We start from the raw sequence: 27549 nt of genomic DNA, 5'->3' as shown, positions 1-27549 counted from the left end.
GCGCCTGTCTCTTTAAGCCTTCTTCCCAAAAGAGCCCATTCTGCTCCCATTGGTCAGCATTTCCAGGTCTTGCGCATCTGCGCTCTCTGAGTCTCTGCACCGTCATTGCAGCCGGGGAATGACTGTAAAGCAATGTAGTGGCATAGTGTTTCTGATTACAGGCTGTGTGCATTTTTCTGTGGATTGAGCATTTTGATACTTTCACAGTATTTATATAGCACTTCGACCTGCTTTATAATAAAAAATACATTGAAATTTCACTTTTTACAATATGGGACCACTAAAAATCATGCTTAGAGGAACTAATGCCATGTTGAGAGTAGAAAAACAATTCCACTGCAAAGGAATGAAAGATGCTATGCTGCGTGTTTCTTGACTTGACAAACTTGTTATTTTGCTCTTACTAAGTTTTAATACTCTCAGTTTGCGAACACAACAACTTCAGACACATTCCCTACAGACTGTTGAAAGTAATTCTGGAGAAAATGAAACCACTTACAGTACGTTGAAGTAGTACATTTAGATAAAGTAGGTACACCAAAAAAGTTCATTCTATAATCTATATAACAAAATAATTCATTGATTTTTCTTAAACATCCACTCTCTGTCTTGGCATTTTCAGAGGCAAATCTTTTCAGTTAGAGTAGAAGCTTTCACGGTCTTGTAATTTATAACAAGTTTACCAAGTGTTTGATTCAATTTCATACTCAAGACTGTTCCTATTCCAACCTCAGAGCAGTATGTATTGTGACTAAAGTTGTAACATTGTACTCAATTTGTCTTAATGATTTCTTTACTGAATTTTAAACATTAGCCTATTTCCTTATTTTAGTAACACATTTTGTAGGACCTGTAAAGTCTTCATTAGTATTTCTGGCCTTCTTTAAGTTACTATTTTACAGAGTAGCCTACCTCATATTCTATCTCTCTTCAATCTCGCTATTATATTATTTACTTGAAAGGTTATATCTCCCAAGTTTGTTTACTTAATTGATGATTTTTGCTTTTAAATGTTTTGTTTTATGTATTTCTTTCACCTACACCTACCTGTGTGTTGCATTTACAGTATGTGCTTGTGTCCGCATGTACAGATTAACGTCCTACTCCCCTTACACAAACTTTGAGTAAACTATATTAGTTCTGAACACAGTATGTTTTGCGAATTATACACAATTGTTATCACCACGTAGTATAGCACACCAAAAGGAGATATTCTACTGAACAAATTTGCAACTGCTTCTTATACTCTTTTACATATTCTTTTTTCCAGTTGTAAAAAAACATGTGCAAACCACTGTTAGAGTTTTACCATGCCCTAAACTCTAAGGACAGACCTGGGTTGTCACTGCAAAGCCTCAACAGTGTTGCAATGATTGGCATGTGATCTGCAGTCTGCAAGCCTCCAAACATATTAAGGTTTGCAATTCTGCAAAATGTCAGGACCATGAGGCTACAAACATATCAAGCATATCTGATAATGTGTAGATAAGCACTGATAATTGATCAGTTTATGTGCAAATGCTCGTCCACTCAAAGGTCACTAACCTGTCAAAGATGAACACTAAGTCTTTACATACACAAATGGCATTATGGTTAAGCAATTATCTGGCTGTCTTACATTATTTTAACATATTTACAATGGTTCTATGAATGAAATACATCTAATTTTATTTTATTTATAAGGACAACGCACACATTTCTGTAAATGTGCCGATATGTTTTGAGACCATGCTGATTCCTTTTGTTTGTATGTAAATTCCTGTGTAGTTTAAGTGGACAGATTGGATATTGCAAACTATGAATGCAGCTTGAGTAGATGCCCTCCTTATGGGGAATCCATTCAACGTTCCCCTGCATCGCAAATGACAAAACCCAATTTACAAAATGCAGTGCAGTGACTGGTGCAAATTTCTCGTCATGATCATGAGCTGCTGCCTGGACCTGTAGGAACTAGCTGGCGCAGCAGCAACAGTCCACAGCGTTGAGTCTGCGAGGCTGAGACAGCGGCATCTGTGCTCGGCTGTTGCGAGACAGATGAGATGGCATAGCGACTAGACAAGCTAACGTTACCTTGACACCTGGAAGAGATTGTGTCTTTGTTTTTTTGTCAGTTTGCTGTGTTTTAGTTAGCTATTAAGCTTAAGCTTGCTAGACGCAGGTTAGTCACCAATGCCCTCACATAGATGTCGATCTAACTTGCTGCAAGCTAGCGTTAGCTCGCTGCTGGTACCCTTCAGACATTGAAGTGGCCGCATAAACATGCGGATCATCGAGGCAGAGACCCCTGGGACATCTCTAACGTTAAACGCTTTCTGCAGGACACGAGTTTCCACTAGCCGCTGACTGGACTCTGCAGAGTCTTTGTGTAAATGTTGCTTAAGCTTTTTCATTTATTCTAAGCATGTGTAAACTCCAATCTGTTAGCCAGTTAGCCATGGTTAGCGTTCACGGTGTCGGTTAGCTTAGCTGCTAACCGCTACAAACCATTAGCTAACAAGCTAACAAAACAGTTTAACGTTACCAAGGATGCGTGACCAAATGTGTACTATGGTGCATTCAGTTATCAGGCATCGTTAATTGGCTGTCATCATCTTGCTAACTATCTTTATTTGAATGTAACTAGCTAACTAAGCCAGCGGTGTGGCTGCCATAGCCACAGATGCTAACGTTAACGTTCCTAGCGTCATTGTTAGCAGGCTATTCGACATCGCTGACATGGCCATGCTTACCAACGCGAGGGATGACATGTTGGAAATATCGTCTCTGTTCACTAAATGTACATACGTGCATGCTGGTTGACCCAGTTTTTCTTGCTAACAAATTAACAACAAATGACAAAGCTCGTTAATTTACGCTACATATAGCTATGTGGTGTTAATTGTAGCTTAACTAGCCGGTGTATTTGATGAAGATTGCTCTGTATAACGTTAGCGTTAGTTCAATACCAAGGAAAGTTGAAGTGATATCTTGGACTTAACATTGCACAATGTAGACAGTTGATTAAGCTAACGGACGGTCAACTGTTTGGCAGATCAGCGTCAATACCAGAATAGTTGTTAATAATAGTAATAATAATAATAATAATAAAGTTATAGCTATGCCAATCTACAGCCGGTCTGAATTCCCCTAACGTTATGTGGCTAGCAACCTTTCAAAGCTTGGTCAATAATTCGTTAATCAGACAGGTAGCTATTTCCACACAGCTGTGTCTACTCTACTAGGAGTACCAGGCAGCAGCAGCAGCCCATGCTTAGTGTCTATATTTTCCACGTTCTGGATTTTAAAATAGCGCAGTGCGTATTTTTCTAATGGACTTCAACCTTTTATTGATTTAGCTAGTCTAGTGTAAGCAAACAGCAAAACCGCATGGAACTACCACATGGTTGCCCTAGGAATACATGGGAACAGGAATAAGGCGCACAGTGTCATCAGATGGATAGAGCTTCACAAAAAGGCCTTCAAAAGTTCAAAGTATCTTTATTGTCCCTTATGGCCCAAATAGGGTTGCAGCTAGGATACGCACGAAACACCTGAACACTGATTAACAACAACAACAAACGGGACATAGTTTACAGAGTCGTTCAGTAGGAGGCTCTTTAACGTCCAGGTCAATGAAACAATTTAGGCAATCTGTGCAAATGAGCAATCTACAGGCATTTCAATATTGTCTATCTGCTGTCTAACGTGAATGGCAGCAGGGACGAAGGAAACCTATCTCTTGTTCTTCATAACACTTTCAAACACTTTCAAACAACTACTCGAGGGTCACAATTCAAACTCTCTCTAAACAGGTTTATCTTGGCACTCCAGAAGGGAAGAAGCCTTCCTAAGAACCTGCTTGTTATATAAATCTGTAAACTGGGCTCGACTGCTCCCTGAAATCTTCTATGTGATATTCTGCCATTGTAACCGGCATGTATGTAGTCTCCCTGCTTTGGGTCCCAGGCACTGTCTTCTTTTACGTTTAATATAAACCCATTTTCTACATTGTGCCTGGGCTGTCGTCGTTACCCTGTCTGTTTACCCCACTTCATATTTATTGTACATATAACAAGACGTCAAATGAAGCTAGAACAATACATTGCCACATATGTTGGACTTTGATAGTGTGCTTTGTTTATCTCAGTGAGTACAGCCAAACGTATACATGGGAGTTGCCTCTAGTAAGATCAATATGAACTGTGTATTCACCGATATTTTGTGTGTTTCAGAAAGGGGAAAGAGCGACGGATCTCAAGGACCAGATTGCCTGCCAAACTTTTTGCCTCTCAGACAGATCACCAGGGACCATGCTGACCATTCTAGCTGCTGGGTCTATGTTCTTTCCAGGCCTTTTCCTACTATCCAAACAATGCCTAAAGGCCATCCCAGCACTGAGGTGGAGCGAAGGAGATGCAGTCATTGTATCTGCCAGGTGAGACCTTTTTAAAACTTTTTATATACTTAAATAACAACCGTGGTGCTTTTACTGCAGTGCCATTCAAGTTGTTTTAGACTTTTAAGCTCGTGCAGTTTGTTTGCATGACTCTCAAGTTGCGATAGACCGATTTTATCGGCCGGCCGATATATTGGGCCGATATTTGCGTTTTTACGCCGATACGTGGCTGCTGCGTTCGCCAATAGTTTTTTTTCCCGGCATTATTTACAGACGGGTCCACAGGCAGCTCTGTGTTGCTGGAGACGCTGCAGTTCACGGGCAGACCGTGCACTGCCCCTCACCCACTAGCACCATGGCAGTCTTAAATTACAAATTAAGCACTTTATTTCAAGGGGCTACTTTTCAGGTTTATTGTTTTCTTAAATTATTTATATGTGGTGACAAAGGACATTTTGTGACGACCTGATTATATTATGTCTTACAATATGTCAGCAAGCAATGCATCATCAAGGCTGGGTTGTAGATGTTGATGAAAGCCTTTTACCCTTGCACAGTTAACCATATGCAGTGCACCCATCCATATGATGCACATTGCACACATCATTTGGGTGATATGAATGTTAGATGATTGCATAAGTGACACTGATCTGTATTTTTGTTATTTTTAAAGAAATGGCAGAGCAGATTCCGAAAACAAATCCAGTGTGGCAGGGTTTACATTTCTATGATGTAAATTGAGGGAGCAAAAGCAGTATTGGCTCCAAATATCGGCTCAAGAAAATGGGCAGCCCGTATCGGTCGTCGGCTAAGGCTGATGGGGGGGAAAAAAAAAAAACGCATCGGCACTAAAAAATCCGTATCGGTCGATCCTTACTCTCAAGTATGACAGGTTGCTGCGCTTATGCCACTTTTACCAAAAGCTTTCAGCTGCATATTGTTTGCATAAAAGCGCAAGGGCACTATTTTCTCACCATGTGTTAACTAGGCAGTTGACTACATTGGCTAATTAGAAATACATTATTTGTTGTTAACTCGCTTTTCTTTGCTCCCAGGTTGGTTTCATCAGTTCAGGCAGTCATGGCTTCTTCAGCTGGCTATATCATTGCTTCTTCCTGCGAGGACATCCTGGAGGACCAGTAAGTCAACAAATGCTCAGCTGTCAGGATTTGTAATTTTCATGCAAAGGCAGCTACAAATGTATTCCATCAATTTAACTTGATATTAATGCCTTTCCCCGTAGTATAAGCAGGTTTTAGTTCAGCTATCTGAAGAATTTTTTTTCTCTCATAACTGCTCTGTTTGAGGGAATTCTTCGCTCCTACAGTTTAAGTGATATCTGTTCTTTTCTTTCTGTTTTTTTTTTAAAGCCTGCTTCTCTTCCTTTCTACACAGGCATTGGTTGACTAGCTCTTACATCATGTTTGCCGTTCCCTACTTCGTCTATGACATCTACGCAATGTTCATGTGCTACTGGTACAAGCTGCGGGTCAAAGGGCACGAGGAGGCCTCGGCAGCCCCCCAGCACATGAGCACAGCTCTGACCAGCTACTTGCGTCGCGAGTTCCTCATGGTGCTGCACCATGTTGTCATGGTCACCGTCTGCTTCCCCGTCTCTGTGGTAACTGTCACACATTACTCTTTCTTTTGGGCTGAGATTTGAGTGAGGCAAGGGAGAAGTCTAGCAGTGAATAATCTGTATGCAGCTACCTGCTCTAAGGTACTTGTGACTACCTTTTCCAAAATAATTGCATTATTGGTTAGGCATGCAGCTAACGACTATTTTTATTATGGTTTAATCTGCCATTTTTCTCTATCAATTAGCTACTCCGTTTACTATACTGTTAAGACAAGGAAAAGCAAAAAAAAAAAAATTTCCACATTTGAGAAGATAAAACCACTGAATCTGTAATTTATTTGCTTAAAAAACTGAAATGACTAATCAGTTACCAAAATAAGTGCCCATGCTTTTGTTGATGGTCTAATCGTTTCAGCTCTAAATTGCATAGGTATTTATCCATAACCACCACAGCAGTGCATGTAAACCCATGTATTAGAAGGGTGACATAATCTCATGTACACTTAAAGGTGCTAACTCCTTCTTGTCGGTTATTGGCTGGAACGCTGTTTGTGTATCTTTCGTGGTGCAGGTTGGCCAGTTTGTTTTTGTTGCCGTATGTGGAGCCTGGGCTGTCTACAGAGACTGTGGTTTTTTGTTTTTTTTAAAGTGTGTTCAGGGGGCTAGCAGAGAGTGAGGAGATGTTTGCTTAGAGCACCTTTTTTAATGGAGAATAATTAACCAGCTTTAACAGTATACTCTCCTCTTTTTGAGAGAAGTTGTTACTTGATCCCATAGGCATCTATGAAACAAGCTATGCAAAATTCACTATGAGTTCAGACTGCTTGTAAAGCCATCGACAAATAATTCACCTCTTTTTCTCTCTCGCTCCCCAGTTTTGGCGACAAGGAAAGGGAGATTATTTCCAGGGTATAATGTTTATGGCTGAGCTCAGTACTCCATCCGTCTGCTTAGGAAAAATACTCATCCAGGTAAGAGTCCTGGTTTAGCCTCAAAGAAGATTTGAGTGCGTTGTTGCATGTGTCACACTGAACTTCTTTGCACTCTCCATTTCTTTTTTCCCACCCTTTTCATTCAATGGTGAATATTTTTCTGGTCATTCCCTGCATGCAGCTTGTTCATGCCCATCGGCTCCTGTTGCCTGTGACTTACATGAACAGCACTGTCAGACATCGGCCATTAATTGGTAACCCAGTTTGTTTGAATACAGGTTGTAGGAGCTGCACCCCCCAATTGTTTTAATTGTTTTAGGTTTGATGTGGATGTGTGTACAATGTTTCAGTGTCTGGGTGAAGGGTTTTCCCTCTATTGCTCTCTGCTTGTCCCCCATCTGAAGCTCCCACAGCTGTTAGTCCTCTGAATGTAGTCCCTAGTATTTTGACTGGATATTTAGAAGATACAATATCAGCTTGTCCTTCTACCCTTTATCACTCAACACCCCTCCCATCTCTAACATGCATGTGGCCGTTTGATAAACAGCTGGCTAAAAGCTGCCACCCTCTTATACCTATAGAATAAAAACAATGGAGGATTTATTGATGGGATGACATGAAATTCTGAGATATGAAACTCGTGAATGGGCTCTCTTTTAGAGAAATGTTTGTAAGCTTGTCCTGTTATCTCACTGAAGCAGGTTGACTGTTCAACTTTTTAGTTAAGTCATCTGCTCTAAACAACTGACACACACACTGTCCTACTGCCTCCTGTAGAATTCAGTGTTCAACCAGCTGCATGGCATACCGTGCTCTCCACCGCCACATGTTCAGTCCATGCAGATAGTATTCCCTATTAACAAATGTAACAATGTTAGTATTAACAACAAAACGGTTGCAAATGAGATTAACACCGTCAGTTTTCACCAGACTACTGCTTGCTTTTCTTTCTCTCTCTCTCTCTCCCATCCTCTCCCTCCTTTTTTCTGCTCTCAGTACAAACAGCAACACACTCTCCTGCACAAGGTGAATGGGGCTCTTATGCTGATCACTTTTTTCATCTGTCGAGTCCTCCTCTTCCCTTACCTCTACTACGCCTATGGAAGGTATGTCTGTCTTTCATCTCTGTTTTTTCTCATGTCCTGCGGTCTCGCTCAGCTTGGGTTGGTAACTTGCACAACCACATGAGCTCTGTCTTCTGGATAGAAGACTTGGAATGCGTGTTTACAATCCTTTGTCTTTGGATCTAGGTACGCGTCCATTCCCTTCCACATGGTCCCCCTGTCGGTGCCCTGGCACTGTAACCTCGGAGCTGCTCTGCTCATGGCGCCCCAGCTCTATTGGTTCTCCCTAATTTGCAGGGGTGCCCTGCGACTATTCACGGGCTCCACCCGCTCTCAGAGACCACGTGCGACAACAGACGCAGCCAAGGAGAAGCAAATGGATGGCAACGCACTGCCCCAGCCTGCCAACGGCTATAGCGCGTGCTCCTCAGAGCCCGAGCTGGCCACTCACTGAGATGAGTGGTGGGGATGGGTGGGGAGGGAAGGAAGGCGAACGTACCAATGAGTATGTAAAGGAAAGAAAGCTGTGAGGGAAAAGTGAGACTTGAAACAAGTAGCAATATGGAGAAAGCTACAGATGATAGCCTCAAATAGTGCTGAAGTGTTTGTGGCCAGCAGTCAAACTCTTGACAGGTAAACGATTTGGTCGCTGGCCTTCAAGCACTTCAGCTTCTCAGTTTGTAGGAAACAAGTTGAGTGTTAGTGCACTCAGTATTTAAAGATGTCATCAGGCACTGTGACAGATAACATTAAGTAACATGCACTGACCTGAGAGGAATTTGCCTGGATGTATAGCAAGCATAGGTGGCTATTTCCCTCATGTAGATCAAATTCAGTCCTCTCTGCCTCATGGTATAGGAAGAGCAGGAAAATAGGAATGTATTATATTGTATGTTAGTACATTTGCTGTAGATGAAAGGCCTAATTCAGTTTAGTAATGAAGAAAAAATGTCGGCTAAGCAGTATTTTGACTTGTTAGTGTTTAATATCTGTATCCTCTATGTAGTCACTGTCACTCTAAGAAAATGTAACCAACCTGCAGACTGACTCATCTTTAGAAAGGAGATAATCTCGTAAGACTGTATTCTGCTGCCTTATCCCTTTTCCCCATTCTTTGCCGTTTTGCTTTAGGTTTTTATTAATTTTTTTTATCCTCGGAGAAGGAAGAGGCTTTCTCAGACAGAAAAATGTGACTGGTGTACATAGCCGATGTAAAATTGTCCCTTTTTTCCATGTCAGTATTAGGTTGATGTTGGTTTTTAATTTTTGTTTTGTTTTTGTGTGGGTCTCATTTCTGATGTTTTTTTTTTTTTTTTTTTTTTTTTTGACATTTCAGCATTAAAACACTGTTGTACAGCTTAGTATACGCAAACTTCCCTCAAACGTTACGACAGTGCTTCTCGTTTCAGTGTAGATATATGACTTCATTCCATTTACTGGTATCACAAAGTGTTGTTTTTTGTTTTTTGCATACAAGGAAGTGATGCACCGTAGCACTCACTTTAAAACGAGTTTGTTTGTTTTTTAAGTTTGATGCTGATATAAATCTCAAAATATCCATTTGATTGGCTGGAATATTTCAGTAAGGATCCATAAGATTTAAGTATTTCTAGCTTTGTCAGGGGAATTGCAATGTTGCAGTTTGAAGGGAAACAAAAGCGAAAAATAATCTCGTAGGGAAGCATTCTCTTGTGAAAGACATGCAGCACATTTGTTCATGGCAACTTATTTTGATGATGCTCACTTCATGTTTTTCAATTTTTTTTTTTTAACCATTAGGTCTATGAATTGTTTTAAACCTTTTACATTGTATAAATTCCTTCAATCAATTAGCCGTTTATTTGAGCCACTGGTTCTATGAACCTTCTATGATCAAACTGGCTAGTTATCATTTTAGGTTTATTTAAAGCAGCTTCACTGTCCTAGAAATGGGTAAAGAAAAAAAAAAAGAGAAAGCTCCAAAACCATCAAGACAGGGCAACTTGTGCCAAAACATCTGGACAACTGTGGGCATGTTGAACACAGAACATCATTCCCGTTTCATGAACTCAAGGTACTGCTTCTTGACAATACTAAAACATTTCAACTGATGTACTGTATATTCCACAAAATGCTTGTTATTTATAAGTATTTATTTATTTATTTGGTTTGTGGTTTTGAATGCATATTTATGCACACATTATACTATATGCTTCTGAGCCTTATGTAAAGGCTGTATTGTTACTCCAACTTAGCTAAAATAAACTTCTCTGTCCTGAGCCTGCCTTGACTCTGTTTTTCCCCTATGCTTTGTCAATGTTGCATAATTTATCAAATTCCATTTTTGAAATCTGGACATCATTGCTCAAATATAAGCATAGACTATAAAATAGATCACAGGGTAAAAGTGAGCCTCTAGAGGGTGCCAGAATCCATGCATTTCTGTAATATCACTACAAAGACTGCTATCATGATCATATGCCGTTAAGAGGGATTTTTTTTGTCCATATCACCTACCCTTGCACACTGACTACAACAGTTAACATTTCCCATGGTTATGTTTATTGCCAACATACAAAACACACATAGAAAACATACAAAACTCGGTAACATTAAAAAATTCAAGTTTTGAGAAATCCTCAGAAAGCTCTTGGCCTTATTTGCCTGTGGTCAAGTCTTCATCTCTTAATACTTAGTATCTCCTCTGTCTCGGGGAAAAGATGGTGTTGGGGTTGCTGTCTCGTTCCCTCTCCTTCTCCCGCTCCTTTTGGCTGTTTGGAGACAGAGCCTCCTCCAGCTTCTTTTCGCTCTTAAAGAGATCTCGACCCGTGCGCATGATGTGCTCCTCAATTTTGCGGTGGCGCTTCATGTCTGACAGTACTTTGTCCAGCCGAGCTTCCCTTTTCACAGAAGAGCGGGCTGAAGATCCTGGGAGAGAAGGAAAAAAAAACGTCAACCGGATTTCCCTAAAACCACCACTTCTACTGAGCTCCTAGAATATAATGAAACCCAACGATGAAGAACTAAGAGAAGACAAAACACAGTGTTGGAATGTAACTGAGTACATGTACTCAAGTACTGTACCTAAGCACACATTTGAGGTACTTGTACTTTACTTGAGTCTTCTTTTCATGCACACAAAATGTGTATAAAATACAATGTTTTATTATAAATTAAACTACCCAACAAGATGCAGGCCTACAGTACAGCTGAAATGATTAGCCAATTAAACACTTAGTTGATTGACAGAACTGTTTGGATCGTTTCCGGTTTCTAAAATGTAAGGATTTTTCTGCATTGTGTGCTTTTACTTTTAATACTTTGAGTACATTGTCCTGATGATACTTAAATACTTTTACTCAAGTAACATTTTCAATGCAGGACTTACAAGAGTATTTTTACATTGTGGTATTAGTACTTTTACTTAAGTAAAGGATCTGAATACTTCACCCACCACTGCTCATTAATGTAGCTTATGCTGATCAAGGTTTTAAAAATCAAATCTCAGTTGTCATTACCTGGTGTTCTGCGTCTGTTCACAAAGGCATTTTTCGGAGTGGCTTGTGTTTGCTCTTCATCAAAGTCAAACTCAGTTGGAGTTGGAGGCCTGATAAAAAAAAAGAAGTAATTAGCCTGTACACCAACCAATAATCCGTAGAAATGAAACAATGAGAAATAGGTATACTGACCTGCGTTCTCTCTCGTCCCTCTCCCTTTCCTTTGCTGCCTCGTCCTCGTCATCTCTTTCAGGTGACGGGGTGCGTTCAGGTGTAGGGGGCCTCCTAGGAAGAGGCACAAAGTTCAATTCCAGCATCTCCCCTTTAGAGAGGAGCTCATAGAGTCTTTTGATCTCAGCAGGAGGGGGCATCCAGTTTTTGGGGTCCTCCATTTCCTCGTCACTGTACGGAAGCTCCCATTCACCGTCCACTCCTGCAGCCTGCTTTCCCTCTTCACCATCCAGCCCTGTGTCAGCCTGAGGTTCATCCTTGTTGGCTTCTTCTTCCACTGCATATGTGTCTCCATCTGAGAAGGCAGCAAAAATGCATAGAACAAAAGCAGAATTACAACTTCATGATTACATTTTACGTAGATTACTGCAGATAAATTATACTATGATACTGTACATATATTACATAAGCACGGAGTAAAACTATAAAACAACTTGGGAAAATAATTCAAAGCTATTTAAGCAGGAAAACAAAGGTCACAACAATTGTTATGCCCATCTGGATTGGGCACTTTTAAGACTCTGAATAAAGACTTTTCCTTAGTGGTAAAACCTCTTGCCTATGTGTACTTGATGTTTAGCTGCAGATAGTAAAAGGTCCCTCTTTCTTTATTCTTTATTTGTGTTTCTTAATAGAGTTACCCTTTACATCCTTGGTTGTTGTATCCTCATCTGTGGCAGCTGTCATCTCCGTGTCCTGTTGCTCTGTGTTGTCCTGTTCCTGTTTGCCTGCTGCAGGTCTCTCTGTGTCCTTCACACCCAGAGCCTCTATGCCCTCTCTCAGTGAAGAGTCTGTGGCCTCAGCCTGCATCCTTCCAGTTCCTGCTGCTGCTGGTGAACTTTATAGCCACAGATCTGCTAAACAGAAGCATGAATTATGAAAAAGTATTAGTATTTTAGTAAAACCGAAAGTAACTATAGGTATGTGAAGTAAGAGTTATTTGAGAGCTAACCAAGACTAATATCATGCCTGTAACCTTTAACTTGTAGCCTAACGATAGCTGTTAACTTAGCTGAATTGCAAGCAGTCAACAAAGCAACACATGAAACGTAATCTTGTCTTTACTGGTTAACTTCAGGCCTAACCGTCAGCTATTTCTGGACAGCAAATAACAATTAGATAAGATACGTGCCTTAAATTGTCATTACCGAATGTCCGGTTTGTCGTAGATCACCGCTGTAGCTAAATGTTAGGTCCAATTATCTTTCCCAGTATATTAAATCACCAAAGCTCTCCATGAGACTTGCTAGAGATAATACACGATTATACAGAGACGTAAACATAGCGCCATTTTGGACTAGAAGAGCTGTGTGACGATTTGCTTGATTCTGCGCATTCTCGCTGATTCAACATCATATGGATAGTGCATCGACGTAGCGAACAACCGTAGTAGAGTGTAGTAGAGATCTACTTTAAGCACGACTTCCTGCGCAGCGCGCAATCGCATAAAGGGCTGAATACATGTCGGCCGAAATTGATTAAACTTATTTAGCTTCACTATTCACGTTAATTCATTATTTCAAAATATGCATATATGGTTATATACAATAATGCTGAGTACTATTATTCGATGCACGAGTTAACCTTATTTAAGGACGCTGGACATCAAATAGGCGCCAATTTGTGAGCAAGTTCTGATTGGTTAATGGTCGTTTCCGGTTGCAGCGCTCCTCATTTGAAAAGTGTTCGGTTATGCTTTGAGGTCTCGATCGCCATTGTTAAAAGACAGCGTCCGCAATGTTTGTAGAACTTGCAGAATAACAAAAGTTTTGAACAAGGAGTCAGCAAATAATATCGGTAAGCACTAATGAAACATCAGTAATACACTCGGTAAAGCAGTAACTAACCGTAGCTAGGCGAGTAACTTACCTTAAACGTGGCCTAACGGTAGCTAACCTTAGCTTGTTATTAGCCGAATGGAGCTAACATTATTGTAAATAAGGTAAAACGTATCTTATTATTGCAATGCTTTGTTTGAGGGGACTCTCAATTTAATTGAAATCTACCGGTTAGCCCAGTTGTTAATCTGCTTTTATTAAGATACCATTTTTCACAGATAGCGTTAAACACAGCGTGAATTCGAACATTATTTGGCTTACATGTTATTATCTAACGTTAGGCCTTTTGTTTTGAGGAGTTCCAACATGGCTCAGCGTGTGGCAGTACCAGATGGAGCAAACAAGAAGACGTCCAGGGTTCGGGTAGCGGTTCGTCTGCGACCCTATATGGACAATCCAGATGATAAAGACGAGGGACCGTGTGTAAGAGGCCTGGACTCCCAGAACCTGGAAATAATTAACTGGAGAAATGCTACAGAAACAGTCAAATACCAGTCAGTGTCCTCAGCCTCTTAGCACTCAGCTGTTATCATTTCAAAATTATTCTATTGTTAACATCTATATCTATATTGTCCAACAGTTTCGACGCTTTTCATGGTGAGCAAACGACACAGCAAGAAGTTTTCGTTTCATCAGTGAAGCCCATTCTACCACACATACTGAATGGACAAAATGCCAGCGTCTTTGCCTATGGACCGACAGGAGCTGGTTTGTTACAGCAATATTGCATTTTTTAACTAGTACATTGTTTACTTGGTTGCATATTAAAGATGGCAATCAAGGCACATTCAGTTTCTCTATCTATACACACACTCATTTTAATTATATGTAATATTATATTTAATAGCAATATAATAATGTACCAGTTAGAATACTTTGTGGAGTCACGTTATATTGAGACAATTTGTTCTTAAACTCCTTTTGTATATGGATGCTCTGTTTTCCTGTTTTTGTGCTAACTCACCACATCCTCTTTCATAGGTAAGACCCACACCATGATGGGCAGTTCGGATCAGCCAGGGGTGATCCCTCGAGCTGTTAGTGAGGTCTTCAAGTTGGTCAAAGCTGAGGATGAAGGATGGGACTACAGCATTGGCATGTCTTATTTGGAAATTTACAATGAGAAGGTATACATGGTTGGCAGCATAGTGTGACCCAGTATTTTCATTTTCTCTGTTCGTTGTTAAAGGAATACTTCACCCTCAAAATGACAATTTGTATATCAATTACTCACCAAGTGTTGCCTTGTTTCTTAAGGAAACTTTTTATCATGCATGCCTACACGGAGACACAAAAAATGGAAGTCTGGATGCATTAAAGTAATAGGGCTCTGTGTTTGACAGCAGCAAAACTATATCATCGGTTTACAAACTCACAACTTTTGTGGTATAATCAAAGTCTTGTTTTCTAGTCTCGTGCTCAGTTCTTACCAAGCACATGCATTTTTGCTAAAACCTTACTATTTACAACACTTCTCTATTGAATAATTAGTTTTCTTTTTTTTTTTTTTTAAATGAGAACCAAACTCGACTAATGATCATGTAAATGTAACCCCCTCCCCATGAACTCCCATGCCTTAAAACCATATCACTCTGTTTTAAAAAATGTCAATTCCTCAATTTAATTTGAACCGCTCATAACTGTGCTCCCCTTCCATATCCCTAAACTTCTCTTCACCTTCAAAAAACTTTAATACCTTTGCTATCCACCTTGTTGCTTGTCTGTTTGTAATGGTTTCTGTTGTGCTTTTAAATCATCTGTGGTTATTTAGTCCAATGCTATATTTTGTTTTATTTATTTTTTTATGTTTGACAATGTACAATCTATCTTTTTTTTAGGTGCTAGATCTTCTATCACCAAGCTCCCAGGATTTGCCGATCAGAGAGGACAAAGACAAGAACATCTTGATCCCTGGCCTCACTCTCTCAACCATCTCCTCCTTCTCAGATTTTGACAAACACTTTGTCCCTGCCAGCCTTAATCGTACTACAGCTTCTACCAAACTAAACCAGCGCTCCAGCCGCAGCCATGCAGTCCTCCTCATCAAGGTTTGATATATAATCTGATCAACCCTGAGAAAAGACTTTGTTAATTTATAATTATCTTCGAGAGTCACTTTGTTTTTGTCTTTGGACTGATATGCATGGTTATCTAGTAGTTAGTCAAAAAGCATCTTAAACAGGTCGTGGCCTCGGAGCAGTAGGTCAGGATTTGGTAGCTGGTGCTGAAATCAATTCTCTCCTGCAACACTCCCACTAGCAACCTCTGGGCCTTTTGGGACTATTCTGGGAAAGAAACAACCTGGTTTCCTTTAACTAACTTTGCCCTTTTTCTGCATTCTTACTTCCTATGTTGTATTGCTGAATACATAATGTGTCACATTTATCAAAAGCCTCTTTTGCTGCCTAACTTTACCTCATTTAACCTTGCATTTATCTCTTGTCCTCCCTCCTCTCCCCTGTTTCTACCATGTCTGACCTCTGTGTCTTGGCCCCGTGTCAAATCTTAATCTTTTCAATGCTCTAGGTTGTACGGACTCAGCGCGCCTTGCCCCACAGACAACAGACAGGAAAGCTGTACTTGATCGACCTGGCTGGGTCTGAGGACAACCGTCGCACCGGCAACCAGGGCATCCGCCTGAAGGAGAGCGGCGCCATCAACCTGTCTCTCTTCACTCTCAGCAAGGTCGTGGACTCTCTTAACTCTGGCACTGCCGTCCGTGTGCCGTACAGAGACAGTAAACTGACACGGCTGCTACAGGACTCTCTGGGCGGCTCGGCGCACTCCGTCATGATCACCAATATTGCACCAGAGTACAAATACTATTTTGATACATTTAATGCGCTCAACTTTGCCTCCAAATCCAAACTCGTTGTTAACAAGCCCTTCACCTGTGAAACTGTGGCTGTGCTGCCAGGTGAGTAAAACTGAGAGAATTGCATGCACTCTTTCATCCAAGTATAGAAAGAAATGTAACGGGCCAAGAAAAGGAAGGGAGTGTAATCCAAGGCCAATAGGGGGCATCTGTGTCACATCCCAAAGTAAACAGCTGGAGGTCTCAGGGTGTGATGGATGTCTGAATTTTTGTTTCAAACCCCTCTTCAGTGTGCTGTTTTTATGCATTTTCTTTCCTATAGCATTGTCTCAAATACATTCTTGATGCTGTTCTTCACTGCAATGCAGCCTTGACTGATGCTGTGCACCCTTCATCTGAATTGCTTTAGAGAACCACACAAACATTGCTGCTCGAGTGCACTGAATACTAAACGGTTAATTTCCCTTCTGCCTTCGTCTCCAGTGAAGCGGGCCAAAGAAGACCACAAGGCAGGGGGGTCTGGCACTGAGCCACTGAAGAAGAGACATAAAGACGACAGGAAAACTGAACAGGATGGTTCCTCACCTTCTGCACATTTTCACAGGTTAAAGATCTCACACACACTCACACACACGTTGTTTGGCTAATCTAAGGAATTGTTTGACTGTGAAGAAAATGCGTCTGCTGAAAGCTACAACATCAAATCCAGTCCACACAACTGCACTTTAAACAAGCCTCAGCCTCAAATCAGTGGCCATGATTTTATAACTTGTGCTGAAAGCAACTCTCCCTGCAGTGCTCCCATTGGCTACAGCTGCTGTGTCTACTGGGATCTCTTTAGGAAAGATGGACTGCTTTGTTGCCATCTGTTATCAGGTGTATGAATCAGTCTGTGCTATATGAATCTCTGCGCTGTGTATTTGTCAGAGTGCATTTCACAGCCCCCAACCATACTGCCCCCCTCGTTGTCTAACCTACTTTTCCTCTTTCTTAATTTGTTTGTTTGTTTCTCTTTCAGTCCGTCAGAACCGTCAGTGATGGACAGACTAGTAGCCCTGGAGAAGCTGATGATGAACTGCCAGGACAAGGATAAGCTCAGCATGCTGAGTGTGGCCCAGTCTCGCAAGGAGATCCAGGTGAAAACCCACACCTACATCAAAACTTGAGTTCATCCACATGGGTGTCATGCAACCCTGCATAATATTAGCTTTTTAGTAATTTATATATGCACTTGGACCAACTTTTGTCTCTGTCTGTATGCGATATGCCAGATGCTGACAGCTGTTAGATCTTTAAACTGATCAATCAACTCTTCTTAGTGGATATTTGATGGCCAACCTTGCCACTCTTTGTTTTCACAGGAGCTCAAGGAGAAGCAGAGGGAGTTTGAGAACAAGGCCATGCAGTTCAGTCGGTTGGCTGGAGAAAAGTCCAGTGCCAAACAGGAGCCCGCCTTCACAAACAACAGTGCTCCTCTGCAAAGAAAGCCGTCAACTGCTACAAATGCCAAAAAGCAGCAGGCCGTGGTCCAACCCCTACAAGGTCTGTTAGAAATGACAGATGAGTTCATAGATGGAACTTATCTATTCACATTTAAATTCAAGTTGTATGAATTTAGCTGAAATGAGTGATCTCATGGGAACTGTCTTTAAATTGTCCTTGAATGAGAGAGTGCTAAAGGAGAAAATGACCTTGGAAAGGTTTCCTATTGTGTAATTTTCTGCTGTTCATGTTTCCCTAAAGAGTAGTCACTCACTAATTCTATCATGTTGAATCACTGGAGTTATTGATGAGCTGCAATTTGATACAAGAGCTCAGCCTACAATATAGAAGCCAAATGTATCCAATGACGATGAGGAGGAATGATTTTTACACCCCTCAGCAGCTTGGGGAGTGAGGCGGATACCTTGGTATCGATCTCACACATTTAGCTTTAAAACGGCACTAAACCCCAAACAAAATGTGAACTGTTTTAATGCATAATTTGTTAAAATTGTGGGGGTTTTCCCCCTCGAGTGAGTATTTTCCTTAACAGATGTGTACCATTAAATGAATTAAGCATTACTGTATATGTGGTTTCCTCCCTATCAGTGTTCCAGCCTCTTCAGCAGCTTGCTGTCGTCAAAAAACAGTCCGTCTGCATTAAGAAGGGAAAGAAGATTTCAGACCAGGTTGAGGTCAGCATCCAAGCTTTGACTGTGCTGATCTTAGCTTGACACATCTGCAGAATTGCAAGCACCCGATACAAGCAGACGTAGTGCATTCGGTTCAAGTTGTTTTTGTCTTGACTGACACTACACAATCTTAGATTTATATGGTTAATGATGAACCTCCTTTTCAGACCAATGACACTTAAGAAAAAAATCATGCATTTTCTATAATTGTGTAAAAATAGTTTGTTTTTTTTAATGACTTAATAAGACTTATTTTTTCAGCCTCCAGATGGTAAAGAGAACAGCTGGGAGTCCCAACTCGACACATCTGTGCTGGAGCACTCCAGACAGAAAATCCTGCACGTTCTGAATACTGGCTCACTAAAAGAGCTGAAGGGTCTGCAGCAGATTGGCGACAAGAAGGCAAAGCTCATCCTGGGCTGGAGGGAGCTCCATGGTCACTTCTTAAATGTTAGTGGAGAAAATGTCGAGCTCAGATCTTTTATCACACAACTCTCTACAACAATACCTCATCTTTAGTGTTTTTTTTTCTGACTTAATTTGCTTGTGTTAACTTTATGTATGGTTTGTATTTTGCAGTTGGAAGATGTGGTTAAAGTTGAGGGTATGACAGGAAAGAGATTTTCCTCCTTCATGAAGGTAAGCCAAGTCTTAAGTAAAATGTGTTTTTGCCACAGTCAGTTGTTCCACCACTGACCCAGACTGAAATATGTAAACTATTAGATGGATTTCCATGAAAATGTGGATGAATTATACTAATTTTGGTGATCCTGACTTTTTCACAAGTTTCACATGCCCCCCTAACTTTGGTGTTTTAAAAAAACGGTAAAAACAAAGTGCCACTATGTCCACAAGCTTCTTAAAACATTGAAACAAACAATTAATATTAAAGATCCCATGACATGGTGCTTTCATATAGAACCTTAGTGGTCCCCTAATACTGTATCTGAAGTCTCTTTCCTGAAATTCAGCTTTGGTGCAGAATTACAGCCACTAGAGCCAGTCCCACGATGAGCTTTACTTAGTATGTGCCATTTCTGTGTCTGTAGCTATTGAGGAGGAGAGAGGGGGGGCAAGGTGGAGGGTGGGGGTGTAGACTTGACCAACTGCCACTTTGCTTGTTTGAAAGCCATGATGTCTCTCTCTCATGGGTGGGCCAAATTCTCTGGGTGGGCAAAGTAGAGAAAGGGGAGGTAACCTTGCTCCTTCGATTCCAGATCGGCCCATCTGAGCTTTCATTTTCTCAAAGGCAGAGCAGGATACCCAGCGCTCGGTTTACACCTATCACCATTTCTAGACACTGGGGGACCATAGGCAGGCTGGGGGAATGCATATTAATGCTAAAAAATCTAAAAGTGAAATTTTCATGCCACGGGACCTATAAATAATTGTAGATGTAATCTTAGCCTCCTGTCCCTCCAAATACTTAGCTACGTCCCTGCATCAAACGTGCAGAGCGGTGTTCAGTCTGGCTCGCACACAGCAGTGTGGTGGCCCTGCATCCCGGCAAAGACCGGAGCAACTGAGCTGCCTCTGAAGGTGAAGTCAGTTTCCCCAGGTGAAGTTTAAACGCACGTTTAATTTAAAGTTAAATTTGTAATAAATGTAATGTATGCTAAAGGCGAGTCAGCATCAACAACAGCACGTCTGTTACATTAGCCAAAAGTCAAATCGCTCCCTCGTGATTTGTAAGAGCATTCTGCCCTTCGATTAGTTTTGATTTTAGTAAAGACAAGAACAGCATAATACAAAATATTACGAACTGGCATGTTTGAATTTCTAACGTTTACAGAGGGTCTCCATTTCGATGGCACTACATTACAACACACTACACAGTGCTTGCTGAGAGCGATCATTTGTATGTGATTAGTTAAGGAGTACTATGAAATCCACTTCCTCTCACATATCACGGCAATAAGGCTGCACAAATTGAACCAGGTGACATTCTTCACTGTCAAACTGGGAAAACCACATACAATGAGATTTAGAAGGCTAGTCTAAACGTAACTGTTGTGTGCATGTAATAAATCTCTTCTGAGGTTGTTTGTTAGGCTACTTATTAGCGACATGGCTCTAGAGTGTAATGTAATAAAAGGATAACCAGGGGTCTCATTTATACAACTGTGCGTAGGATTCGCCCAAATTGGCGTACGCCGAAAATAAGTCGGATTTATAAAACTGTGTGTACGCACACCTGTAAGCAATGTTCTCTTTATAAATCACAGATTGACTACAAGTGTGTGTACATGGATCAGCCTCTCCTGTACACCCCCATTTCTAACCCTAAATAGTCAATGTAAAGCACCTCGTGAATGCTAAGTATGTTAATGACCCTGGCAGTTCTTTCGTTACACCGAAATAATAATAATTAAAAAAACATTCAAACGCTCGGGAATTGCCGCCAATTGAATTATAATTTCGGCCTGTTGTTGCACAGTGTAGGGAAACCAGATCTATAAACTACCTTTTTTATTAAAATCTTCCAAAACGGCAGGCATTACGGCACTCGGGGACAGCTTCGATATACCAGACATATATAGAATATTTAACAGAACTATATATTATATCCCAACAAGGCTTAGTGATGAAGTTGAAGATTATATATAATTTTAAAAAACGCATAGCTGTCTGACGTTTCCCTCTGGAAACAGCCGGTTTCACCCAGAGTGGCGAGGACCTGTATTTGGACCGGCATGGCACGGTTCCGGCGCACTGCCCTCTCTACTGGACCCAATTCAGTACATAGATCCAAGAGCGCAGCTATATTACTATATTACTACTGCAGCATTACGCACGGGTTCACCGCAGTATTTATGTCTAGTCTACAACAATTTGTGATTGTTAACACCTTGCTAAAATCACAGCAACAACTAGTGGTATCCCCCCCACCCCGAGATACAATTTGAAATCGAAATGTAATGAGCAACTTTTTTTTTTTTTTTTCATGCAGGTTTTGTTATGAACAGTACTAAAGTTCGGACTGATAACAAGGACATAGAGCGTAACGATTGCGCAATAGCTTAATGGCTGTGTTTCCAGACTTTGACATTTGATGATATATGCACACAGAGATTTAGTTATTTACAGTGTTCTGCAGTTATATGCTAGTGTATTTGATGATATCCTGTATAAATGAGACCCCAGAGCTTTTCACATCTTGACTATTGCAGGCCAGAGTAGCTGGAGATATTAGCTGAAGTGTAAAAGTGGGGATATTGCCAGCAAAGACAATTCTGAGTAGTGCACAGGAGGAAGAGGAGGGAAATGAAGAAGGCAGTAAACTGGAGAGACCAGGTGGGTCAGAGCAGGAGAAGACTACAGAAGGAAGGAGATGCAGAGATAAATGAGAGAAAAGGGAAAGGAAGAATTGACTGTAAGGGATGAAGAGGCTGCATATTCAGAGAGTGATCAGGAGGAGGCAGATGAAGATGACAGAGGAAGAGGCTTGCAATTACCCCTGGACCATATGGTTTGTTCCATATAGCATACCTGCAAACTAGTCGCTTTTCGGCAGGGGGTGTCACCTTTTTCAGCCCTTTTGAGTTTGCAGGTATGCATATAAATTGCAGTACAGTAGCATAGCAACATGACATGTTTTCAGGTTTTGGCTATTTCTATTCTGTTGTATGTTATAGGGTTAGATATGTAAAGATTTACATATATACATAGATTATCTAATGTTTTACAGTTTCTCTATCATTTGTTTAACCTTTTTTGATCATAATTACTGATAAAATAAGACCCATTATGTTCTTTGTCTATCAGTAAATATGATCAAGCCATTTAATTTCAGCTAAAGTACATTTTTATTTATAGTATCAAATCTTAAGAGTTCACTCTTAAGACACTTTACAGAGAGTAGGTCTAGACCACACTATAATTTACAGAGACTCAACAATTCCCCCAAGAGCAAGCATTTGGTGCAACAGTGGTGAGGAAAAACTTCCTTTTGGGCGGAAACCTATGACAGACCCAAGCTCTTGGTGGGCGGCAATTTGCCTCTGCCGGTTGGGACGCAGAGATGTATACAGATCTAGAGAATTATGATTCATAATAATTATAGCAGTTTGGTTTGATGGACGGTTGCAATTATAGTAACAATGAAGATAATGGAACTATGACTAGAAATAATAGTTGTAGCAGTTCAGGGTGTTGCGGGGCGTAGTAGGCCATAGCGGTGTGTTTACATATGGGTTTCCCATGTACAGTCTTCCCCTGCCACCCTGCCAAGATCTCTTGCTACCCCTTTGTCACCCCATGTCAAATGTTCTAGAGCCGCCACTGCATTGAGTAGGCCCTATGTTAGCATTGACCATAAGCTCCAGAGCTGCTAAGATGGCTCTACTCTAATAAATTGGAGCCACATAATGTACAAATACTGGCCATCATGCCAGTATTTGTAAATTATGCGGCTTTTAATGATGGTCTTGTTTTTTCTAAGTGCTAATATTTCTTTTCTTTTTTTTTTTCACAGGCCAACATCCTGAGTGCCATGGGAAAGTGAATTTGTTTTTATTTTTTGTCTTTTAAATTTTTTTTTTTTTTTTTTTTCGTGCCACGTCTAATGTATTTCTATCTCAGAAGCTTTTTGTCACTTATGCTTTGTTTTATGATGTTTTTGTAGTTACTACTGTGTACCAGCTGATGGCGCACCCTTGCTTTTAAATAAATGTGTCATTGAATGTTTGTGTTTATTTTCATGATCATAAATAAATCTGATGGTCTCTTTAACATATGACCCAATGCTCCCTGTTGCGCCTCGCAGATCAATCACCATCTCTGGGTGGGAGTTGTCGCCAATCTCTTGTTTTCAAACCTAATTGGGCTAATTTTTTTGAATGCGAATGCTTGTCCTCTGCGAGGCGGTGACACAAGGACACGGTTTTTTTAATTTATTTTTATCACTGACTGATATGATGCAGCATCATTCAGTCCAGTGTGAAGCCGTTTTTTTTTTTTTTTGGTGAGGAGAGAAGGATGCTATAATCCACCCCCCCCCTTTTTCCTCCCACAGCACGTAGTCTGCTTGATTTCACTTTTCATTTCACACACACCCCTCCTCTGTGATCCACCCAGCCTGCCAGGAGACTCCCCATTTCACACTGCGATGCTGGAACACCGCCGCTTCTCCAGCTTTCACATAAAATAAAGGACACTGTCGGATTATCCACAAATATTGTTCGTTTGCACGTACATCGTGGCTGTAGAGATGTTCGGTCACGTCTGATTATTTTTTTTTATGCACCTGAGAATAACTATGCCAAAGCCAGGCACTCTCCGGCTGTGTTGAGACAAGCGCTGGATTTAAAAGGTCAGTTTGATTTATCTACATACCCTTTTTTTATTTTTAAATATTCCTCCTGTGAAATATAAATTCAAAATAAATGGCAAAGCAAGAATCCAATGCAAGCCGCACGTTATTTTCTGCTTATCATTGCAATTTAGCAGCAGCAGGCTAATTAATGCCCCTCCTCCTCCACTCGTCCATTCGAGTATTTCCCCTTTGTCTTCATCCTTTTCTGATCTGTCCTTTTCACCTTTTTGTTCTATGCCCAGCAACAGATTACCATATGGCCGTTAGCGCTTGTGTACACATGATGAAATATGTATACACCTGCACAGAGACCATCGTTGCTACTATCGTTTCTAAGGAACCTGCCTCCATGCCGTGCCTTTGTACTCGCCTTGTCATTGTGATCTGATAGAGCTGATCTGCTATTTTAATATAAGGCGTGATTTACCGTGGAACATGCGTGTGTTGTATCGGTTTACCTCGAGTCTATTTATTTACAATTCAGCCTGGCATAAGAAGTGATCAAAAATATAAACGTTATTTAAAGTCAAAAGTGGATTACAAAGAGGCTTGTCGTGATATTGAGCCTCGATCAAAACTCTAAATTGGCTAAAGCAGAATCTAGGCTATTAAGGGACTGTATGAAAGTTATTAAAGTGAGAAGTATTGCCATACTTATGGGATTCTTTATTTGTGAAATAAGCGCTGTCACTGTCAATAAACCATTTTTTCAGACATATTTAACTTAACTGTAGAGCTGTTTTCTGTTAAGCAGAATATAGTGAAGGTAAAAGCTACTGTAGGCTATGTATAAATAACGTGCTCTGTAGAAATGGGAAGTTAAATCACTAATGTTTCTAGTTGATTTTGATGAGGAAAATAAATCCCTGATATGGCTAAACGCACCTTTTAACCTTTCACCCTGTGTTGCATACAAAATTCATCTTACCAATCTAAATATTTGATCTTTATAAATTGTATTTGTTTAGAATACAATCCAATCTAACTGTGGTGAGAAAACACTGCAATCCCAAACATTTCAGAGCATGCTTATAGCAGTAAAATAAGTTTAACAAACTCCCTTTTCAAACCCGCTTTCCCACCACAATTTTTGTACATTCCCTAAGCAGATGGGAGGGGGCAGCTTCTGTTTACAAAGATGCTTAAAACCATTTTCTGGCTCCCAGGCGAACTACAGGCAGACAGCACACACAGGACTGTACTACAACTAGAGGCTTCCATTTCTGCTGCCAGCATGGCTGTGAACATCATGCCAGCTCCTGCCATTGGGCCAGGTAAGGAACAACCATCGCTGCTGGACCAGGAGGACTCTCTGTCGAGCCAAGCCCCCATCTCTGTGCCATGCCCACCAGTCGCGGATGAACCACACATCCACAGCAGCAGCAGCAGCCAGGTCAGCACGCAGCCTCCCCGCAGCAAATCCAAAGGCGAGCTAGTCATAGTCATCAACGAGAAGCTGAAGAACAGTAAGTGACTGAGTTTGACCTCATATTAGGGCAGCGGGTGGTTGGAGGAGGAGGAGGAGGAGGGGGAGGAGGAGGAGGGGGGGAGGGGAAAATACATCTGCTTAGTCAGCTCTATAGGGAAAGTCAAGTTCCAGTGCACGTGAGAGCTCCTGGTAGAGCGCACACACATTTACCTCCTCGTGTGTTTGAACATTTGCCCATCCTTTCTGTCCCTCATGTGTAGGCAATGGGATCCACCCAACGTCCACAGAGAGCACCTCTCCAGTCATCTGCTCTCCTCCCAGAAGACAACACTCCATCTCTTACCCCCATCACAGCAAGAGCAGGAAGGGGAGCAGGGCGAGCTCTATCGGCTACACTGCCTTTTCGCCAAGGCCGTCAATTTCTCGCCACTCCAGCATCGCCACCAACCCGCCCTTGGACCGGTCCAAAGTCAAAGACTACCTCTTCCTGTCCGTGCTAGCCTGCTTCTGCCCTGTCTGGCCCATCAACATTGTGGGATTTGTCTACTCCATCATGGTGAGAACAGGATCTTTTGTCTGCTTTTTTTTTTAACAAATACGCATCTGTATCAAACCCAAGCTAACCGTTCAACTTTGTCCTTCAGTCCAAGAACAGTCTCGAGCAGGGAAACCTGGACGGTGCTGTGCGTCTGGGACGTGTGGCCAAGATGCTCTCTGTGGTGTCACTAGTAGGAGGGACGGTCATTATCATCGCCTGCATTGTCAACCTCGCCAGTGAGTGTCCCAAATCTGATCTTTAAACCTTAACCTCACCTTTTTACTCCACTGTGTGCAGTGATTCGTCCCCTTGAATATGTAGCAATAGCCCCGCTACCACTGATCCTCCTGGCCCAAACACCTGCTACTGTCACTGTTTATCCCATCACAATATAATATTTAGCTTTGTTAGCGCAAACTGACTAATCACTGATGTTATTACCCATGTTTGCACAATATTCCACTAGGAACAATGCCTGCACAAGTCTTTCTAGACTGCGGCACTTTAGGAATTATGTCAACACCACACAAAGATCAGAGCATATTAATCACATCAGACTTAAATCTACACTGTCTGACATGTTTGTTTATTTGCACGGGTGACCTCCAGCCTCCAGCTGTAACTGGCTGCATGCCTCAGATTGCTGTGTGTGTTATCAGTAGAGTGACATGTTAAGTCCGCTGTCTGTTGTACGCCTCGTTGCCCTGTTTGCATGTGCAAAATGTTAAGTGTTGCTGTCCCTGTATCACATGTAAAATTATATATATATATATATTTTTTTATATATATTTATTTGATTGGGACAGTGCATGTTAATAAACAAACATGGAATACATGCATGTAAACATGCCGGATTGTAGCCAAGGGCTAATTTCCATCCGTAGTCCCGTAGTATATAATGTATGTCAGCGTGTGAGTTGTTTACATTCTACTAAATAAAGGGATTCCGATAACCGATCAGTGTTTCTTATTAGAGACTTGTATAGAAAGTAGTATTTGTCTTTTGCAGTACTGTATGTACACATGACTCCACTCTCCATCAAAATCATGGAAAGATTGCTTTCTTTTCATTTTCTATCTCAATCTTTTAAGTTTGTTTTGATTTAACTACATTTGCCGTAGTATTATTATTGTTATCATTATGTTTAAATATATACGTGAAGGGTCAGTCAGTTAAATTATGCTTTGCCTCTTCACTTTGTGAACGCAGCCTGTTGGGTCTCATTAAGCCAAGAGATGACTGGAAGAGCAGTTTAACACACAACTTGAGCTGAAGGGCTCACAACAACAACAACAACCTCTCATTATATAACGTGTCCTCTGTGGTCTATAAAAGTTTATACATCCATATTAAGTTGCAGAAACTATATATCCTTCACTAATATGCTTCCTTTTCTGTTTCTTAGTAAATGTGAAAACCTGAGTTTCATCCCAGGATGAAACTGGATAAGGCAACTGACCGTATGGCCCACACCTGCACCACCGTCTTTACCACCTAGTCATTACCTGGATGTGTGACAAATATGCACCCGATATACAGTGCTTACTTGTATTTCTGTAATCTATATAAATCCCTTTTTGCTAATGGAAGAAAATAAAATATGCAAATGCTGCTGAGGTGGGGGTGGGGGGGGTTGTCTGTTAGATGAAGAAGAGAGTAGACTATCTAAACAGCCTCTTTGTATTCTGGTCTGACCAATTCTTGATAAACTCTTCGAGAATCCCATCACCACTCGCAAAACTGACTCCGACAAGATGGACTAGAAAAAGGGGGACCAGTGGAA

General features: G+C 41.1%; 4 protein-coding genes across 11 annotated transcripts; 3 read left to right on the top strand and 1 right to left on the bottom strand.

Annotated features, from left to right (window-relative positions):
- The first annotated feature begins 1868 nt into the window (after window positions 1-1868).
- On the top strand, window positions 1869-10219 carry tlcd3bb (TLC domain containing 3Bb). Of its 2 annotated transcripts, none has more exons than XM_028567014.1 (7): window positions 1869-2158; window positions 4212-4414; window positions 5431-5514; window positions 5771-5996; window positions 6830-6925; window positions 7883-7992; window positions 8137-10219. In XM_028567014.1, exons 2-7 carry the CDS (start codon window positions 4290-4292, stop codon window positions 8402-8404), a joined length of 909 nt encoding a protein of 302 aa, XP_028422815.1. In that variant the 5' UTR covers window positions 1869-2158; window positions 4212-4289; the 3' UTR covers window positions 8405-10219. The 2 variants fall into 2 exon arrangements, with proteins under 2 accessions (XP_028422815.1, XP_028422814.1); XM_028567013.1 differs by having other exon boundaries at window positions 1870-2365.
- Window positions 10220-10468: 249 nt separating this feature from the next.
- On the bottom strand, window positions 10469-13322 carry pagr1 (PAXIP1 associated glutamate-rich protein 1). Of its 5 annotated transcripts, none has more exons than XM_028567019.1 (5): window positions 13242-13322; window positions 12299-12511; window positions 11619-11952; window positions 11448-11536; window positions 10469-10857 (listed from the first exon to the last, which is right to left on the bottom strand). In XM_028567019.1, exons 2-5 carry the CDS (start codon window positions 12465-12467, stop codon window positions 10622-10624), a joined length of 828 nt encoding a protein of 275 aa, XP_028422820.1. In that variant the 5' UTR covers window positions 12468-12511; window positions 13242-13322; the 3' UTR covers window positions 10469-10621. The 5 variants fall into 5 exon arrangements, with proteins under 5 accessions (XP_028422820.1, XP_028422818.1, XP_028422819.1 ...); XM_028567017.1 differs by lacking the exon at window positions 13242-13322 and adding an exon at window positions 12790-13227 and having other exon boundaries at window positions 12299-12514; XM_028567018.1 differs by lacking the exon at window positions 13242-13322 and adding an exon at window positions 12806-13227.
- Window positions 13102-23166, top strand: kif22 (kinesin family member 22). 3 transcript variants are annotated; one of them, XM_028567012.1, is made up of 13 exons: window positions 13102-13454; window positions 13777-13989; window positions 14076-14203; window positions 14477-14622; window positions 15334-15543; window positions 16022-16412; window positions 16794-16914; window positions 17329-17446; window positions 17672-17852; window positions 18402-18487; window positions 18746-18934; window positions 19064-19123; window positions 22959-23166. In XM_028567012.1, exons 2-13 carry the CDS (start codon window positions 13802-13804, stop codon window positions 22986-22988), a joined length of 1848 nt encoding a protein of 615 aa, XP_028422813.1. In that variant the 5' UTR covers window positions 13102-13454; window positions 13777-13801; the 3' UTR covers window positions 22989-23166. The 3 variants fall into 3 exon arrangements, with proteins under 3 accessions (XP_028422813.1, XP_028422811.1, XP_028422810.1); XM_028567010.1 differs by having other exon boundaries at window positions 13104-13454; window positions 13795-13989; XM_028567009.1 differs by having other exon boundaries at window positions 13104-13454; window positions 13792-13989.
- A 383-nt stretch (window positions 23167-23549) lies between these two features.
- LOC114548605 (trafficking regulator of GLUT4 1) lies at window positions 23550-27354 on the top strand. The gene is made up of 5 exons (XM_028568595.1): window positions 23550-23795; window positions 24965-25264; window positions 25488-25783; window positions 25872-26001; window positions 27172-27354. Exons 2-5 carry the CDS (start codon window positions 25033-25035, stop codon window positions 27186-27188), a joined length of 675 nt encoding a protein of 224 aa, XP_028424396.1. The 5' UTR covers window positions 23550-23795; window positions 24965-25032; the 3' UTR covers window positions 27189-27354.
- The last annotated feature ends 195 nt before the right edge of the window (window positions 27355-27549 follow it).

Source organism: Perca flavescens, chromosome 21, assembly GCF_004354835.1.
Source record: "Perca flavescens isolate YP-PL-M2 chromosome 21, PFLA_1.0, whole genome shotgun sequence".
Lineage (NCBI taxonomy): Eukaryota > Metazoa > Chordata > Actinopteri > Perciformes > Percidae > Perca > Perca flavescens.
This window is presented reverse-complemented; position numbering and strand designations above follow the sequence as displayed.

Bases quoted from the DNA above. Each gene is read 5' to 3' on its own strand.
- tlcd3bb (XM_028567014.1), top strand. From the start codon at position 4,290: ATGCTGACCATTCTAGCTGCTGGGTCTATGTTCTTTCCAGGCCTTTTC. The intron at 5,997-6,829 runs GTAACTGTCACA...CTCGCTCCCCAG, and splicing joins TCTGCTTCCCCGTCTCTGTG to TTTTGGCGACAAGGAAAGGG. The intron at 6,926-7,882 runs GTAAGAGTCCTG...TTCTGCTCTCAG, and splicing joins TAGGAAAAATACTCATCCAG to TACAAACAGCAACACACTCT.
- pagr1 (XM_028567019.1), bottom strand. From the start codon at position 12,467: ATGCAGGCTGAGGCCACAGACTCTTCACTGAGAGAGGGCATAGAGGCT. The intron at 11,953-12,298 runs GTAACTCTATTA...CTGCCTTCTCAG, and splicing joins AACAACCAAGGATGTAAAGG to ATGGAGACACATATGCAGTG. The intron at 10,858-11,447 runs GTAATGACAACT...CTTCTCTCCCAG, and splicing joins GAACAGACGCAGAACACCAG to GATCTTCAGCCCGCTCTTCT.
- kif22 (XM_028567012.1), top strand. From the start codon at position 13,802: ATGGCTCAGCGTGTGGCAGTACCAGATGGAGCAAACAAGAAGACGTCC. The intron at 13,990-14,075 runs GTCAGTGTCCTC...ATTGTCCAACAG, and splicing joins ACAGAAACAGTCAAATACCA to TTTCGACGCTTTTCATGGTG. The intron at 14,623-15,333 runs GTATACATGGTT...TCTTTTTTTTAG, and splicing joins TGGAAATTTACAATGAGAAG to GTGCTAGATCTTCTATCACC.
- LOC114548605 (XM_028568595.1), top strand. From the start codon at position 25,033: ATGGCTGTGAACATCATGCCAGCTCCTGCCATTGGGCCAGGTAAGGAA. The intron at 25,265-25,487 runs GTAAGTGACTGA...CCTCATGTGTAG, and splicing joins CAACGAGAAGCTGAAGAACA to GCAATGGGATCCACCCAACG. The intron at 25,784-25,871 runs GTGAGAACAGGA...TTTGTCCTTCAG, and splicing joins GATTTGTCTACTCCATCATG to TCCAAGAACAGTCTCGAGCA.